Source organism: Cydia fagiglandana, chromosome 16, assembly GCF_963556715.1.
Source record: "Cydia fagiglandana chromosome 16, ilCydFagi1.1, whole genome shotgun sequence".
NCBI lineage: Eukaryota > Metazoa > Arthropoda > Insecta > Lepidoptera > Tortricidae > Cydia > Cydia fagiglandana.
In genome coordinates this window covers 5,196,326-5,209,712 of record NC_085947.1, presented here as the reverse complement: position 1 = coordinate 5,209,712, position 13,387 = coordinate 5,196,326, and the positions used below count along the sequence as shown (strand labels likewise).

Here is a 13,387-nt window from a genome sequence, read left to right as displayed (position 1 = left end):
ATGTATAAATTAATTTAGTACCATAATTATAAGATAAAATACTCTGTTTTAGGTATTCCCAAAGTTTACCAATTTTAAGCAACGAATTTTAAGTTCGATTGTGAATGAGGCGTAACCATGGTGATAAGACATCTACATTTTAACATAAACAAAAGCAAAACGTACCTATCGTACTAAAACAACAAAATGCAACAAATATCAACTGTTCAGCCAGTATTTAAATTAGAATTAAATCATAAAGTTATACCAAACATTGTAACCATTGCAAAATATGACGGTACCCATCCTTGTCTTACCGCTTGTGCCGGTTTCGATAAGGTACATAAATTATGCTGTCCTCATGCTCTCATTCAATTTGTTTATGCATCGCCAATACATACATTTATATCTAGGAATGTTTAACAATCTCAGATAATAATTCACCACCCTCACGGTGGGACAGTCAGCGGTCGCGCACAACGATCCAGAGCACACGGGGAGGTTTCCGAGCTGAACCTGAGCCAGGCTGTGGTCGCGCTAGCCTCCGGTCCTCTGCGGCCCGATTCTACTCGGGACATGCTTCTTATTGGATCACCTTCTCAGATATTAGGTACTGCTGAAGTCTATTATGCATTAGGTAACGTGTATCAGAGTCACAGCTGATTGTTTTGATTGAGAGAGTTACTTACAGCTGAGGCAAAGACCAACCACCACATCGAAATTACAACTTACTCGTACTATTTCATGGGTATAATACCTACTCCTTCTTGAGTTCAGAAAGCATATATTTTGGATAATTAAGTCCTTACCACCACGACTACCACAAGAAATATGTGAGATAGGTTTTAATTATTTATTCCAGCATATGACGTCCACGACAATTCCGATCTGTTCTTCAAAGAAGCGCATGATGGGGTAAATGTGATAATAGCTGCCTCATTCGGCAAGTACCAGGAAACTCTGGCCATCGTGGGCGGGAACAGTTCTGTCCAAGGCATCGATTGGCAGGGGAACGAGGTGTTCTGGACCGTGGTCAGCGGGAAGGTGTGCGCGATGATCACATTTGACTTTGATAAGGATGGGGAGAATGAGGTAAGCGAGGGAGTTTGAGTGGAAGTGCATAGTTTATACGGTATACGCGCGGTATCACGGAAAGCTCAAAAGCGAAGTTCAACATAACATATGTTTGTAGGTACCTATTGGTTGCAATTATTTCAATTTGAACTTAGGAGATTTTAGTCTAACTCTATTCCAAACAACATAATTATTAGATAGGTCTCTATCTACTCTTTACTTCTAATATGACGCATTAGCCATAGCATAAACCATTCTCAACCTTTCAGAAAACCTTGCAAATGTCGTAGTCAGCAGTATATGTTGCTAAGCGGGCGAGGTGTTCAAAATGATCTTGAGTGTTGACGCGACTTTGTTGTTAAGAGAATAAGAGCGTGTCAAGGTAATTTTGAACACCTCGCCCGCTTAATTAGCAACGCCTGCTGTTGACTGCACATATTGCAGTTGGCCTCTGCCTCATATTGCATTTGATTCATCTTTTTGATGTCGTGTTGTAGTTACTCCTAGGATGTGAAGACTCCTACATAAGGGTGATGAAGAACAACCAGTTTAAGACGGAGATAGCTGAAACAGGACCCGTTATTTGTCTGGCAGCAATTACTGATGTCAGATTCGCGTACGGCCTGGCTAATGGGACTATTGGCATTTATGAAGAAGGAATAAGGCTTTGGAGAGTTAAGGTGAAACTTTATTCGGTTTTGTTTTTAGTACGGCGTCTTCCTTTCTAAGAGTTTCCGGTTCGAAGGACCACTTATCAATATCAAGTCATGCACTTGTGAATCTACTTTTACACGTTCCAGTTTTCACGTACCTATTCGCTCCGTTATTTCTATTGTTATTTTTTAATCGGTATCAGAATCAGACTTCCTGATTTTGTTCCTTAGTCGAAAACCAACGCACTCTCAGTCCAACTTTCGGGGGAGGCGTTGGCCTGCTGCTGGAGCAACGGGCGTATCGACTGGCGAGATCCAGTGTCCGGCAGAGTGCTGCGACGAGTGCAACTGCGTTCTGCGGCCTCTGCCATGCTGTACGCTGACTACCGATCCGTCGGCGCGCCAGATCTGGTTTGTGTGTCGGATAGGGGAGAAGGTAAGGGCATGAAGACTAAAAAACAAGTGTTACTTCGACTTGCAGGCAAATGCAATGGGGCTCCGTGATTTTCAACTCTCTAATTGACTTGAAGTGTGTTACATAACTTTATTGCATTTTACCATCGTAACGTGTACCGTTAAACCAAATATCTGATCCAGATTGCAGAGATCCAACGATGAGGGCAACTCACGGCTGCGGCTTGGAGGTTTTTAGGGATCTTAAATCCAGCAGTAGATGCCTAATATTGGCTGATATGTTAATGATACTTACAAGTATTATGTTGATCAATATGACTGAATTCCCTGACAGTTCTGGGCTACCCGCCGTACCAAGAGCCCGCGGGTTCCAAAAGCCAGCCTTCAGAAGAAGACCGCGCAGCCATTGTAGAGCTATTCAACCGCAAGCAGGCGTTGACAGTGGAGCTCCAACACTACGAGGCCAGCGCGAGCGACGAACGACCGACGAGCGCCATGCCGACTAATACACGGCTGCATGTCGCCGTCACTACCGACCTTAATGATGTGAGTTAGAGGACTTTTGGGAATTGGGACTGTTTAAGTATTATTTACGTAATATACGCAGGACAAATTGGCATCACTCTTGGCAGTAACAGTCTAACAGTGAAAGACACCATGGAAAATCATTAGACTATATTAGGTTTTCGATTAATTCTTCGGTCTTTTCCGTAATAGTTGAATTTCAGCAAAGAAGGGTAATAAGATAAGTTAGGATATTGCAATGGCCAAATTTTGAACTCTATACAATTGAATGAAAAGTTGATGACTGTTGAAAAAAGTACAGTTAAAAATAAAAGTTTGTACCTAAGTATCACATTATTATAAAATAAGACGTTTGTTTCTTCCCAATAACAACATCCCCAGGAAGCCATAGATCTCACGATATCTACCAACAACGACACCGTGGTGCGCGCGGCTTTGGTGCTCGCGGAGGGTATCTTCACGACAGGCGAGACGCTAGCGCGGCACCCAGCGCCCGCGCAGCTCTGCTCCGTGCTGCGCGTGCCGCTGCGCCCGCCGAGGGACGTGCCCGTGGACGTGCATATCAAGGTTTTGTTTTTAAGATGAAGGGTACGATATAAACGCTCCGTGCGAATTCGTTCGACGCTGAGGCTGACAAGGGCAATAAAATAACGCTAGTCAACATGGAGCGAACACGCACAGAGCGGCTTTTCGTAGTTGAGTTGGTTAAGCTGCGATCTGCTTTACTAGACGCCGTCCAAGGTTGACCACTGCCAACGCCCGCGACCGACGACGTCTTCGTAAATGTGCGTAGCTTGGCGCCTGGCTCTCCTGCCGCGCGTTATGTGCACTTGAGGTGGACGAAGATCATCCGCCACGGACGGCGATCGGCATTCCAACGGCAAATACAGCCAGACACCTGTGATGATGTCACGGCACATTGTCCGTCGCGAGTTTCTAAGCAGACCATAGTCTCAGATGTCAGTGTATGGTTTGATTTCAAAATTTTAATAAAATTGTTATGTTTCAGGCACTAGTAGGCTATGCAGACAGTGAACAATTCCACATATTCGAATTGACTAAGCAGTTACCCAGGTTTGCCATGTATTGCTTGGCTCCATCTACCCTCACCGTCACAAAACAGAACAGTTATGTCACATTCAAGATCACAGAGAGGATTCAAAGAATCTGCATTTGGATCAACCAGAACTTCTTACTAGATAAAGATATAGTACTCGAAATGGAAAACATGAAGGAACTTCATATGAAGTTCATTTGTTTAAGGGACAAGTCACACTTGGCGATGGACTTTGAAGCCGATGGAAATGTGAAGTTTTCAACACCTCATATTTCATTGGCAGGTGACTTGATCCAGAGTCTGGCAGTTTATCTAAATCTAGCGGATTTGCAGGTAATAAAAAAATTGTTGTGCTTTTAAATTATAATTATAAATTGACTTAAAAAGTTACAGCTTAGATTCTAAAATTAAAAAGATTGTTATTGACCGTAAAGTTCTACAAAACCAACACATTTTACCGGGTTAAAGAAGAACATGTTGTTATGCGGAGGCTCTCGCTGGCTGACTGCCTTGACTACTTCCTGTCCGATGACTCCGCCCACCACCGCTGCAGCTCCCGATACTGTACCAAATACATTAGTTAAAAGATCATCAGTTACAAACCCAGCTGGTAGCGATAGTTCCTTAGCAAGCTCATCCCTCATTTTTAGTAGTATTTCTGTATCAGCTCTACGTTTAGCTGGGTCTGGATTCCTATTGTACTCATCTCGGAAGCGTGATAAGATCTTCATGACGAAGTAGGAAGGATCGCCGCGGCGGAGGCGGGAGCGGAGCTCAGGTTTCGACCAATCCGCTGACAAAGCATTCTGCAGCGGCACGTAGATGGCTCGGCGTTTAACAGTGATAGATACTGTCTCCCTTGCGCTTTTTTCTTCGTCATCAGGGCCTCGCTTTACCGCTTTATGTTGAACGATTTCTTCCGAGTACTCGTGGTCGACGAGGTCCGCGAACATGTACCCGAACATGCCCCAAACGTCGCCGCAAAGGAACTTCTTGTTGTTGTCACGGCACACATTGTTGATACGCTCTAGCTGCTCCTGCTTGAGTCCGGTCGCGCACACAATATCGAAAGCAGTAAAGAAGCTGTCCGGCAGCTCGTCGACTCCCTTTGTTTCCGCTGTTATATCCACCATTGGATTTAAAGCGCGCGCTCTAGTCAAAGAGGCTTCGGCGCGATTCTCACCGATCTTATCCGGCGGAGTTAAAAACTGAGAGTACAAATCGACTTCTTTAAGTTTCTCGTTGTCTAGCAAACAAACGCTCTTTACTCCGGAGAGAATTATATTTTTTGCAGTTTCGGCGCCGAGGCCGGATAACCCGATTATTAATACTTTGGAGGCACGTAGTCGTTTCTGAGATTCCAGACCCCACAGACGAATTTGACGATCGTACTGTTCAGCTTCAGCCTCAGACAGCTCTACTTCGTTATTCTCAACCATTTTCACAGATTATTCGTAAAAATTATGCTTGTTGCGGTATACGGTACCGTTCGGTTTTTGACAGTTCTCCACGCCGCGTATACCATAGACAAGATAGAAGCTTGACGCGCCGCCATATTGGCTAGTGCTGTGCTATTTTTTGCGTCATTTCATAATCGAAATCGATAATTTCAACACAATCGATTAAATAATATATAAAACAAAAGCAAAGTTACTTCCTTCCGGTTGTACCCACATTCGAAAACTTATGATTCTTATGAACAAGTTTTTTATTTTGCAGTCCACGGCACAATTTCCTGAAGCTGAAGATAAACTTCGCGAAGAGATGGCAAATGCTTCTCAAGTAGGAGAGGTGAGATCACGTTTGGCAGCAGAAACTGCTGAAAGGGCGCAACTGATAACCGCACTGTTACCCGCAGCCCAAGATGCCGCTGCTCATGATTTGTACGTATATAGGTACATTTTGTAAATTTTTTTGCGTTTTGGGCATATTTTATGTAAGTACATGTTGTAGGAAAGAAATGTTGAGTCGCTACAAAGAAGTGGTAATGCTGAATGAGGAGTTACTGTTGAGCTGCCACGTACGACGCTCGACGCAAGAGCACGCCGTCGTCTCCTTGAAGACACTGCACATGATACTGCAGCAAGCCGCACGATTAAGAGGTATAATAAAAAAACAGTGTATTCCCATCTGTCCCCGCCTCATGGGGATATAATAATGTATGGTTATATTTTTTTTTTGAGTAAATTATTTCGAAAGTGGACCATTATACGATTCACATTTTTTAATCCCATTGTTTCAATATGCTAATAAATATGTATAATAAAATATTCTTGTGGATATAAAGTTTTTTTTATTGTTTTTACAGTTGGTAAATACAGCAAAGCAGTGGTTGCTGCGAGTCGGAAAGCAGTAAAAGACGACAACACTGAAGCTCTCGTCAAAATACTGCAAGTGGGGGATTGCTAAAATGAAATAAATGTAACAAAATAATTAAATTACAAAATTATATTTATTAATTAAAATTGTACCATAATCATCAGTCAATAAAAAAATTATGTCATAATATTAAGATCGATTTATTTTTGTACGTAGTTGAAAAGTCCTGCTTGTGGGAAAAGGCACATTCAATTAGTTTAATCTTTGTAGGTACATAATATTACATATAGTTAAAGATTAGACATATAGAAATTATCTGGTCATTTACAAAAATGTCACATTTATTTTGAGAATTAACTTCTATTTATTTGCTGATTGAAAGCGTAAAAAACTGGTTAGTAAAAAAAATATTAAAATAAAATACAATACACAACATGATACAGCTTTTGAAAATACAATAAATTGACGTTCTAAATAAGGTAAGGAAGGGTTTCGTAAAGAATATTGTTTAAAGTATTTAGGCAAAATCGGTTTCATTAGTTCCAAGCAGAAGGAGCTGCTTTGTGACGAAATTGCCGAGCATTGTTTCGGGCCGAGGCACATCTACACCGTGGTCTACACAGACCGAGCTGTTTCTGTTGAGTTGGCTCGTTCCGTGTGGCTGCCTACCCTTTTGAGACCGGCTAATAAATCACACAGTAATCTGCCTCGTAGCATAATGCACGTCGTCGGCGCTAACATTAAGCAGCAGCCTCGGCTCGGGCCCTTTATTCTCTAGTAGCAGCAGCCTCAGCGCGGCGAGACGCGCGCAGGCGGCGGCGGCCTGCGCGGCGCTGGGCGGCCGCACGCCGCACGCCGACTTGTACGGCCGCCCCTCTAGGGACACGAGTGCCGCCGCCGTGGTGAGCGCGAGGGAGAGGGTGGTCTCGTCTGATCCTGTCCGCTCCACCTGTAAGTTACGTTTCATGATGTGGGAGGTGTAACGCAAAGTCATCCAGTCAATGATGTAACTATCAAATGGGGACAATGAAGGCACGGATTTTCGATAACATTGAGACCCCTTTCGGGTTCGAAAACCGGAGAGTTTTGCTCGCTTTTTTACCTTCTAGGTACGTCAGTCTATAAGAAATTCAATTCTATATCTTAAGCTATTGATTTTAAATTTAAATGTATTTTCTTGTATGATATGTTTTATAAAGATAGAAAAAGTTGTGACCTCGGCGGCGACGGCGCGCAGCATGAGTCTCTCGGCCGGCGCACAGGCCCGGATAGCTCTCACAGCGGCGCCCGCGGCCGCCTCCTGCAGCGCCGCCTGCACCTCGCGCAGCCCCGCCGGGGCGGAGCCCGAGCCCAGTTCCAGTGCGCGGGAACATAGTGCTAAAGCGCGACGCGCGTCGCCCGATACTGCTGCTACTTTCCTGTGAAACAAATATTTTTTTCTCCAATATGCTCGGAAATGTTCACCTTACTGTAGCAAAAATACTACGGGAAGTTTTTCGTTAATGTCAAACTCTAATTAAAAAACATCAAACTATCGCTGTCCTGTTCTAGCGGACGGGAAGTAAAAAAACACTACAGTAATAACTTATTACTGTAGTGTTTTTTACTTTTTAATAATAAAAAACGCAAACGGCCAATTATTATTGCCGCGAGCCGCTTCTACACGACCCGATCAGCTATCATTTCACGTGTATGATCGTGCGAATACTGCTTAATAAAATCAAAGATTATTTTTATATTTTTTTTAAATCTCATCCGTGTTCATAAAGCTTATATAGTTTGTCAAAGGACTTTCTCATTTCAAACATAGACAAAGAGAATCATACTATCTTTGTCTTACACTAGTACTAGCACCCAAAAGAAAAGGATGGGTATAGTTTTCCTGGTTCTTACTGACTGAAAAGTTGGTTTGACCAACTATATTGCACAATTATATTGAATGAACGAATACTGAATGGCAGAATAAGTTTGTAACTTTAACTTTTAAAAATTAATTAAAGAGGGAAATTGTTTTTGACATTTTGGATGTGAAGGTTTGATTTGAGTGATGCTTGATGGTTAAATAATAATTATTTTAGCTTATTTCCTTGCATGTTTGGAGAAAAGCACTATATATGCCTCGGTAGGAATAGCAATTCGTGGATTCGTCTTCTTTGTCGGACTCCGCTTCGCGTCGTCCGACAAAATCGAAACTCATCCACGAATTGCCCTTTCCCGGCCTCTGCAATAATGTACTAATAAACACTACATTTAACGTGAGACTTTATATTAGTAATGAGGAAGTAAAACACGCAGTGTCGGATTACAGATTGTCAAAGCATAACGTTGGTGTGCTTCCGTACGAGAGAGAAGAATTTCGAGATCAAATGCCGTCAATCATTCGATCGCACCAAACTTGCATGCGAGGTTGAATATTTCTAAGCATCCGATTCCGAGCATCGGATTTTTCAATATTCAATGCGTATAACATATATAAGCAGTATATAAGTTATAACTAAGTGTAGGTACTTACCTAGCTATGAGTTGTACGGCGTCGGCAGAGAGGCTGGCGCTCGCTAGGCGCGCGGCCACGATGCGGGACAGCTGCGCGTGAGTGTACGGTGGGAACGTCAGTCGCGTCAGACCTGAATATAACAGTCTGGAATTTTATTTTTATTTTATTTTATTCATTTGCAGATCCAACAATCCAATATAAAAATTATAATAGATACAGGAAGTCAATTATAGGAACTCACAGGTAGTGATATAATACTAAACTAACAGGTACACTACTTATACTAAGGTTATACACACTATCACAACCACATATGTGAACAAAGCCAGTACAAATTATATCTACTTAATAAGAATAATTTGAAAGTAACTATTAAGTAAGAATTATGGCCTAATGCACGACGTCATTAGCAAAAATTGATAAAGTGAATTAATAATATAGTAAATTATTACCATCTCACTCTCTTAAAATAACAGGTCTTAAACTCGACTTCTTAATTTACTTCATGGCAAATAGAATAATTCGAGCCGTTTCACGCTGCCAATCTCACGAGAAGCTCATTTCGTGCCCAATCGCTTGTCGAGTATAACATGATTATGATGAAGCAAGGGAAACGCTGAAGCAAGGCAAATATACTGTTTCTATTGCCCCTGGCAAAATAAACTGTTACTCTTAACCCATCTGACCCTAAGGCCCACTTGGACATCTCACTAACCCGGGGTTAAGCGGTAAAACCGCTAATCTAGTCTCAAATTGTATGGTTAACCATAGCAACTCCAGGTTTAATTGGTTAACCCCGGGTTAGAGGAATGGTACAAGTGGGCCTGAGGTTCTTGAACAAACGTCACCTAGTCTGGAAGCGACCCTGGCAGCGAGCGCCCGCTCGGGCAGGTCCATGGTGTTGGCGACGCACAGCACGCAGAGCCGCGCCGCGTCGTGCGCCGCCCACTCCATTATACTGTACAACACGTCCTGCCGCCGAGTGCACAGCGCGTCCAGCTGGAAACGTGTATAAATAAGGGTTAAAGAAAGAAATGATAAAAATAAATAAGTTTAATGGCATCTATTTAAGGCCAAGTGTACGCGCTACATACCTCGTCCACCAGCAGCACGGTCGGGGTCCGCCGCGGGCCGGGGTTGTTGAACCGCTTCTCTAGCAGCGAGCACGCTTGCTCCCACACCACGGATTTGCCTGGAGACGAAAATGTACTTACAGTCAAACACGTCAATATCTCAATTCTTTTGTCGGCGAGTCAACAACGACACATTTTCTTAACATTGATAAACAATAGGGGTCGACACTGCCAGTTTTTTTTATTATTGTTGTTAATGAATGGGGTTCGCTGGTCGAAGTATTTTGCAGATGGCACCAGCATACGTTTTTTATGTCTAATTTGGCTTTAGCATTAGCCTTCTGGCCATAACATTAAAAAAAAGCAAGAATTTTGATGTTAAGAAAAGGTAATAGGGTAGATATTTGCTGAGAGGGTCGAATGGATTTACCAGAGTTTGAAGTTATTTTTTAAATATAATTCTCTTTCTATGCTATCTTTCTTATTCTATGCTGTTCTCCACCGTCTCTATCCACCTATCTGTCGAATTTTCGTAGCTAGCTCTCCATTTTGTATTCGGTTTTTTTTTGTTTTTTTGGTGTGTCTACTAGTAACCATTCTGTGACATGTTTAGTCCACCGGTTATCTGTTGTACGATGTATGGCCAGCCCAACCTATACACTAAATCAGGGGTCTCCTAACTTTTTTAGCTGAGGGCCATATTGCGCCTCAGAAACTTTCGCGCGAGCCACCGTCGGTTTTTGCGCCTGAGGAGGGTGTCTGGTTGCTGCTGTTAGGAACAGTTCCACTCTCAATGAATGCTGAACTCCTGGAGCCTGGCTCCCGCGGGCCGGACAGTGGGCACTCGCTTTGGGTGTCGGCGGGCCGGATTGGAACGCGTCAAGGGCCGGATTTAGCCCGCGGGCCGGGGTTTGGAGACCCCTGCACTAAATGACACTGTATGAACCTGTAAGCTGCTTGTAGATCTGCACGTAGGCCTGCCGGGGCTCCGCGATGCGCATGCCGTTGACCTCCACCAGCTGGAACTGGGGCAGCTCCGTCTCATCCTGCAGCAGCTTCAGCGAGGAGCAGACGGTGGCCGTCTTTCCGGTCCCGGGGACACCTGATATGTACATGCATCTGGAATGGATACATGAAATTAAGTGTTGTTTTGGACCACCTTTTGGACGCCAATGACCGATATATCTGCACCGCACGTCCAACGCCAAAGACGGAGTAATCGGTCACAGACCACAGAGCAAAATTGACCTACGGGCATGCGCATAAAGTTCAATTTCAGTTTTGACACTTCGGTGACTTGCGTGTCCGAGTGACAGCTTTTGTGGCGTCGAAAAGGTTAACCGTTTGACTCTCAAAGACGTCAACTGACGCGTATGGCTATAGCCCAATCAACCTTTGTGCATTCCGACAAGAGGCGTGGTGGCGTTGAAACATCAAAATCATGTATGAATATGGTCTAGAGTAAGACCAAGAAAAGTCTGCAGCGGATTTGATAACACATGCACTGCGTGGGCTATCAAATCCGCTGCAGGCTTTTCATGGACTGACTCTAATTCTCTTTTGGTTAAATTGAGACAGAATTTTATTCTAACTCTAATTCTGTCCTTAATTAATTTTATTATTTGTAAAGGACTTTAATATTACTTAACTATTATAATTATAAACATTTCAGATTTGTAAAATCCTGTAGTCCTAAATATTAAAACAAAATTAAATGATTTAAAGCGTAAAATTTATGACTTACCCACTGGTTTCACTGAGAAGTTTTGATCTTACAAAAGATAATATTTCGTCCATCTGGCTCTCTCTTCCTGGCAGTGAATTATTTTCTTTAAGAATTTCTGAAAATAAAGTACTATTGATGTGAGTTGTCAAGAGTTAGGCCAGATTTTTAATTTACAATTTTTTGAGGTCTTACCATCAATGTTGTCAAAAGAGTGTGCTCTAGTGTGTAATGTTGGTGTCAGCTGACTGGTGAGAATTCTCCTAGTGACACTTTTAGGTGTCTTTGCCGGCGTAGCCCTAACCCGGGGAGTTCTAGGCGTCTTAGGAGTCTTCGGCGTTTTAGGAGTCATTGGAATAGGTTTAAAGTCATCATCACTATCCTCAGTGGCTCTTCTAATGGACTTCCTGGGAGTTCTTTTAATTGGTGACGAGTCTGGTTCGGCATAATTTATTGTGCTTTTGGTGACTCTGCCAGAACGGGTGACTTTAGTTGGAGTTGGTTTGATCGGTGACATATCTTCATCGTAACGCACTGGGCTTTTCCTACGTCTAGAGCTTTCTTTCTCATCATCATCATCAAATACTAGAACTTTTTTTGGTGTATCTTCTTTAGTTTTAGATATAGAGGACTTTCTTTTTGGTGTGCCAAGCACATGCTGTCTAATAATAAGCGTTGGTAACCCGCCTTCAGCATTTTCCTTCAATTCCATAGACAACAGCTCTTCAATATTATTATTGCTCAACTTTTTAGAACTTCTAGGAGTATCTGCAGGGGTAATGTTTTTGCTTTTTGGTGTAGCTTTCTTTGGCGAGTCTTTTTCAGTCTTATCAGCTAAGATGGCTCTTTTTAGCAGAAGTTTAGTGCCATCATTTTTAGAGACACTCCAATTCTTTGGCTCAGATATAGAGACTCTGCTCATTCGTTTAACAAGACTTGAGGGTGTTTTAGGGGTCCTTCCTTTAGTAGGGGTTTTACTTGGAGTTTGTAGATACTGCATGGCTAACCTCTCCTCTTCTAAAACGGGTTCAATCTGGACTTTCCTCTTGTTCACAGGCATGATCCTGTATCTACACACATAGTGGTAGTTTGCAGAGGTGAGTACATTATGTATGTCTTTCGTATGTGCAAAGGTGATTTGGCATTTTTTGAAGAATGTTTCAATGGAGACATCTGAGGAGAATGGCCGATGGTCTTCCAAAACCTATTGAAAATAATAGCTGATTAATATACTAATATCTGGGACACCGAGCTTTGCTCGGAAAACATATAAAACCTAAAAAATGCGCGTTTTTTCAAAAATTAGACCTAGCTAGATCGATAACATTACTTAAATATAAATTTTAATTTCAACTAACCTCTTTGTCAACAAATTCAACAGGCTCCACATTGTTAATGCTGGATTTTGGCAGGTCGCTGGGCCTCGAGTACCACTGCACCTTAGCCCGGAAGGGGTCGGTGCTGCTGGACACGTCCTCGTACAGCGCCACGATCCGGGCGGCGTCGCATCCCTCCTCGGTGTCCGGTTCCGCTGAGTCCGCGTTTGAAATAAGAACGAAATCGCCTATACCGGCTATTAACTTTTGAAATTGGAATTTTCTGTAAATAAATAAATCGTCTTTTAAAAATTAGTATAAAAGTAATTTGTAAATCATTGTTAAAAGGAAATAACACAGTATGGTTAGATTGATGATAATAACCAAAGAATACTGACTCATAATAGTGGAAGTTTGTGGATATATTCTGCTCATTATACTGCTTATCGCTTAGCCATGTCACAGCACGCGGAACCACTTTTCGGGGCATTTTATAACATTTATTTAATATTTTTTTACAATATCATCAACAAAATCAACAGAAAAGTAACAACCGTCAGCTGTAACTGTCAAATTGTCATTTTTCGCGCCTAGTTAATCTGTTTCAACTATTCTTAAAAACACGCAGATAATCAAAATTTGTTACGCAGTTCAGCGTTTATATTAGTGTCTTAAACGTACTTACCTGAGCTATTTGAGTCGACTAATTTACGTCGTGCTACCGAATAAGTTCGAAGTTTAAAATGTAAGTTCAAATAAC

The 13,387-nt window shown here is 42.4% G+C and overlaps 3 protein-coding genes across 3 annotated transcripts; 1 reads left to right on the top strand and 2 right to left on the bottom strand.

Annotated features, from left to right (window-relative positions):
- The first annotated feature begins 126 nt into the window (after window positions 1-126).
- LOC134671759 (Bardet-Biedl syndrome 2 protein homolog) lies at window positions 127-6,214 on the top strand. Its single transcript, XM_063529583.1, has 11 exons — window positions 127-318; window positions 412-589; window positions 842-1,071; window positions 1,551-1,733; window positions 1,938-2,142; window positions 2,455-2,666; window positions 3,027-3,212; window positions 3,655-4,035; window positions 5,422-5,585; window positions 5,656-5,804; window positions 6,011-6,214. The coding sequence occupies exons 1-11, from the start codon at window positions 187-189 to the stop codon at window positions 6,109-6,111; spliced, it is 2,121 nt and encodes a 706-aa protein (XP_063385653.1). The 5' UTR covers window positions 127-186; the 3' UTR covers window positions 6,112-6,214.
- Window positions 4,054-5,254, bottom strand: LOC134671773 (SUMO-activating enzyme subunit 1). The gene has a single exon (XM_063529603.1). It carries the CDS (start codon window positions 5,139-5,141, stop codon window positions 4,122-4,124), a length of 1,020 nt encoding a protein of 339 aa, XP_063385673.1. The 5' UTR covers window positions 5,142-5,254; the 3' UTR covers window positions 4,054-4,121.
- LOC134671758 (origin recognition complex subunit 1) lies at window positions 6,136-13,166 on the bottom strand. Its single transcript, XM_063529582.1, has 10 exons — window positions 13,026-13,166; window positions 12,670-12,910; window positions 11,507-12,515; window positions 11,333-11,429; window positions 10,535-10,707; window positions 9,610-9,707; window positions 9,364-9,514; window positions 8,534-8,645; window positions 7,238-7,439; window positions 6,136-6,970 (listed from the first exon to the last, which is right to left on the bottom strand). The coding sequence occupies exons 1-10, from the start codon at window positions 13,115-13,117 to the stop codon at window positions 6,713-6,715; spliced, it is 2,433 nt and encodes an 810-aa protein (XP_063385652.1). The 5' UTR covers window positions 13,118-13,166; the 3' UTR covers window positions 6,136-6,712.
- Between the last annotated feature and the right edge of the window lie 221 nt (window positions 13,167-13,387).

Bases quoted from the DNA above. Each gene is read 5' to 3' on its own strand.
- LOC134671759 (XM_063529583.1), top strand. From the start codon at position 187: ATGCAACAAATATCAACTGTTCAGCCAGTATTTAAATTAGAATTAAAT. The intron at 590-841 runs GTACTGCTGAAG...TATTTATTCCAG, and splicing joins ATCACCTTCTCAGATATTAG to CATATGACGTCCACGACAAT. The intron at 2,667-3,026 runs GTGAGTTAGAGG...CAACATCCCCAG, and splicing joins TCACTACCGACCTTAATGAT to GAAGCCATAGATCTCACGAT.
- LOC134671773 (XM_063529603.1), bottom strand. From the start codon at position 5,141: ATGGTTGAGAATAACGAAGTAGAGCTGTCTGAGGCTGAAGCTGAACAG.
- LOC134671758 (XM_063529582.1), bottom strand. From the start codon at position 13,117: ATGCCCCGAAAAGTGGTTCCGCGTGCTGTGACATGGCTAAGCGATAAG. The intron at 8,646-9,363 runs GTGACGTTTGTT...TGTTATATTCAG, and splicing joins CAGGGTCGCTTCCAGACTAG to GTCTGACGCGACTGACGTTC. The intron at 7,440-8,533 runs GTAAGTACCTAC...TTTGTTTCACAG, and splicing joins GCCGTACAACTCATAGCTAG to GAAAGTAGCAGCAGTATCGG.